Source organism: Apis dorsata, unplaced genomic scaffold (genome assembly GCF_000469605.1).
Source record: "Apis dorsata unplaced genomic scaffold, Apis dorsata 1.3 scaffold_52, whole genome shotgun sequence".
Taxonomy (NCBI): Eukaryota; Metazoa; Arthropoda; class Insecta; order Hymenoptera; family Apidae; genus Apis; species Apis dorsata.
The window spans coordinates 209,265-212,352 of record NW_006263353.1 but is presented as its reverse complement, the minus strand read 5'-3'; the positions used below and the strand labels follow the sequence as shown (position 1 = coordinate 212,352).

The window sequence follows — 3,088 nt, the reverse complement described above, 5'->3', positions numbered from 1 at the left end:
ATAAAAAAAAAAAATAAAATAAAAAAAAAGGAGAAATTAATAAATAAAATTTAAAAGGAAAAGAATAAAAATCGGATTTCTGAATTTTTTCATTCTTCGACTAAACGAAATAGATCTTCTATAGAGTAATTGATAAAATAGTCGTTTAAAATTATCTGTGTCATCATGTTGATATGTAACTAAAGACAACAGACAACCATTGACACGTGAGGATCCTCTCCAAGCGAGTTAAAAGGATGTCCATACTGGTATCTATCTTCAGTCGGTTGATAGACATCCTTCCTTCGATGCTTAGAAGAATCAACACATTGCATATTTTTCTTCGCAAAGTTGACACACTTTCATTTGGTTTAATTGAACGAAAACATCATATGACAGGACGAAAAGGTCGCCACCACGAAATTGGTTTTTAGTATTGTGTACTTGTTGCAAACAGGATCATTTTCTTGTATAATAAATTTATAAAAGTGGAAATTTTATTTTTTGTCTGCAAAATAAAATTAAAAGTTTTTTATTTTAAATAAATAATAATAATTTCGCAAAGGATGTCATCATATTATTGAAAGATTCTTTAAAATATTCTTTAAAATATTGTTGATTTAATTTGATTTCTTCTATTTTATAAAATTTTTCGTAATATAAAATAGGGTGAGTTTATATAGTTTATTATTAAAATATATTTAATATTAAATTAATATACTAATTATATGAATATTAAGCTAATAGTTTTTTCTTATGAATCTTAGTTTAAAGAGGTATGAATTTAAACATTTTTTCCAGAAAAAGTTCTATAATTTTTTTATTCTAATTTTTTATAGTTATTATAATTATATTAAATGTCATTTTTTATATTTTTTTGTATTACAATTTTATTTTGTATAAAATACAATATTCTATACAAAAATTTTTTATGAAAGAAATATTATCTAAAAAGAAAAAAAAGACCTTATATTTTTTACAAACTAATATTGTGGAAAATCAGTAAGTGAATAAAATTGGTACGAAAATGATTAAAAAAAGATTTAAAACAAATTTTCAGAAAATATATCAAAAATTAACCAGAAATATATCAATATTTTGTGATAATGAAACATTATGAATAACAACCAAACGATTAAGGAAATCGATGCAATGTCTATTAAAATTTATCGGGATTATTTGAAATCACAAGACGAGGACAAGATAAAATCAATCGAAACCATTTATAAAACAACCGATAAAGCAACGTTGAATTATCTAAGAAATCACAATCCTAATATACCCTATTCTATCAACACTGTACATCTACAGAATCCATATAAACAATCTTTTAGATTGGAAGGATACGCTACTGAAGAAAATTTTAAAGTTCGACCAACCTCTTTTAAGGTAATAATGTTTAATGCAATTATTAATTAAGAAAAATGAATCTTATGTTTTTCGATATTATCTTCATCATTATTAATTCTAATTAAGTTAATATATTTTTATAATAATTATGATGTTAAGTATTATAATGTGCTAATAGCATAATTTTTTTATATTAAAAATTTAATCAAAGTAGTTAAATTATAATAAATATAATAAATATAATAATAAAATAATAATAAAATTCTATTATAAGAATATTCCAATATAGATGGTACAATCAAGTGGATAATTCTATATGAAATAAATATAAAATAAATCAAAGAAAAATTAATAAATAATTTTTCTTAATAAACATTTTTTCATTTAGTTTTGTTTTCGAGAAAATTAAATTTTAAATTGCAATTGAATTTCGCTAATTTTCGATTGTATGTGAATGAATAATTTGATGATTAGTGATTAATGAATGATTTGTGGTATTTGATATGAGAATAGATTATTACATAAGAATAAATTAAAAATATATAATAAGATTTTTACATTCAAACACTATTTTTCAAAAAAATTAAATTTAATGATGATTACTTTTTTAATTATATATATATCAATCTTAATTTTTTTAAAAATATAAACTTAAAATATCAAAATTTTATGCTACTTTTTTAACTTTTTTATTTACTTCTCAATTTAAATAATTTATTTGTATCCAATTGAAAAATAACAAAATTAAATTTAAAAAGATTTAAAATTTTTTTGAAAATAAAATTTCAAATGAAAAAATTTTATTCTACATTCTCGATTTATTTTTTTCATATAGAATAAATATTGCAATACTTAATATAAGTATTTAAATAATAATTGATTAATTTTGTTTTGTTTGAAATTTTTTATAAATTTTTTATAAATCTCTTTTTTTTAATATATTAATTTAAATGTTTGCAAGATTATGTATCGATCAAAGGATACGACATTAAGATCACGATATAACAAGAACGCGTTCTCCAGAAAGGAAAGTCCTATGATGCAACATTACGATCACGATGATGATAAAAATACAAAGTAATAATAGATTATGACATCAAAATGATTATAATGATCTTTTCCATATCATAGATAATTAAAAGTATTTAAATATATTTTTTAAATTTAGTAAAATTGAAAGGCAATACTCAAAGAATATTAAAACTGCTATGAAACAATATTGTATGAATAGCACTCTTCATGGCTTACGTTATATTGGAGATTCAAATTCGACAATTGTTGAGAGGTAATTTTCATTTTTAATCAATTATAATTTCATAAAAAATTTATAATTTCATAAAAATTTTTATATATAATAACTGATTAAATATTAGAATCTTTCGAATTTTATATTTATTTTATATTTTAAACTCAAGATTTATTTACAATCGTATAATATTTTTACTTGTAGATATTTTTTTTCAAATAAAATTTTTTCAAATAAAAATTTTTATTATGTGTTTTATCTTTCAAAATTTTTTTATATTTGATATAATTAATATTAAAACTTTTTACAATAGCTGAGTGATTTTCACAGAATTTTCTGGATAATTTCATTTACTCTAGCAGTTTTAACTGCTGCTTATTATATTTGGTACTTATATCAAAAATGGGGATCATCGCCCATCATCATCGCTCTTAGCCCAGAACCAGTATTATTGAACGAATTTCCGTTTCCTTCGGTTACCATTTGTAATATGAATAATGCGAAAAAAGATGA

General features: G+C 20.6%; 2 protein-coding genes across 8 annotated transcripts in view; one reads left to right on the top strand and one right to left on the bottom strand.

Moving 5' to 3' along the window:
* Positions 1-3,088, bottom strand: part of LOC102680331 (probable WRKY transcription factor protein 1) — a 17,705-nt gene that overhangs the window by 8,935 nt on the left and 5,682 nt on the right. For 5 of the 7 annotated variants that reach the window (XM_031514981.1, XM_031514980.1, XM_031514984.1 and 2 more), the window contains exon 2: positions 247-487. The exons of 1 other annotated variant lie outside the window; for it this stretch is intronic. In XM_031514981.1, coding sequence (XP_031370841.1) covers positions 247-277 — 31 coding nt within the window. In that variant the 5' untranslated portion in view covers positions 278-487. Of the gene's footprint in view, positions 1-197; positions 488-3,088 lie in introns of all 7 variants that reach the window. One more of the 7 variants, XM_031514983.1, reaches the window with a different exon arrangement.
* Positions 991-3,088, top strand: part of LOC102680463 (pickpocket protein 28-like) — a 6,296-nt gene continuing 4,198 nt past the window's right edge. Inside the window, exons 1-4 of the mRNA XM_031514987.1 lie at positions 991-1,368; positions 2,291-2,406; positions 2,498-2,614; positions 2,906-3,088. Coding sequence (XP_031370847.1) covers positions 1,096-1,368; positions 2,291-2,406; positions 2,498-2,614; positions 2,906-3,088 — 689 coding nt within the window. The 5' untranslated portion in view covers positions 991-1,095. The remainder of the gene's footprint in view (positions 1,369-2,290; positions 2,407-2,497; positions 2,615-2,905) is intronic.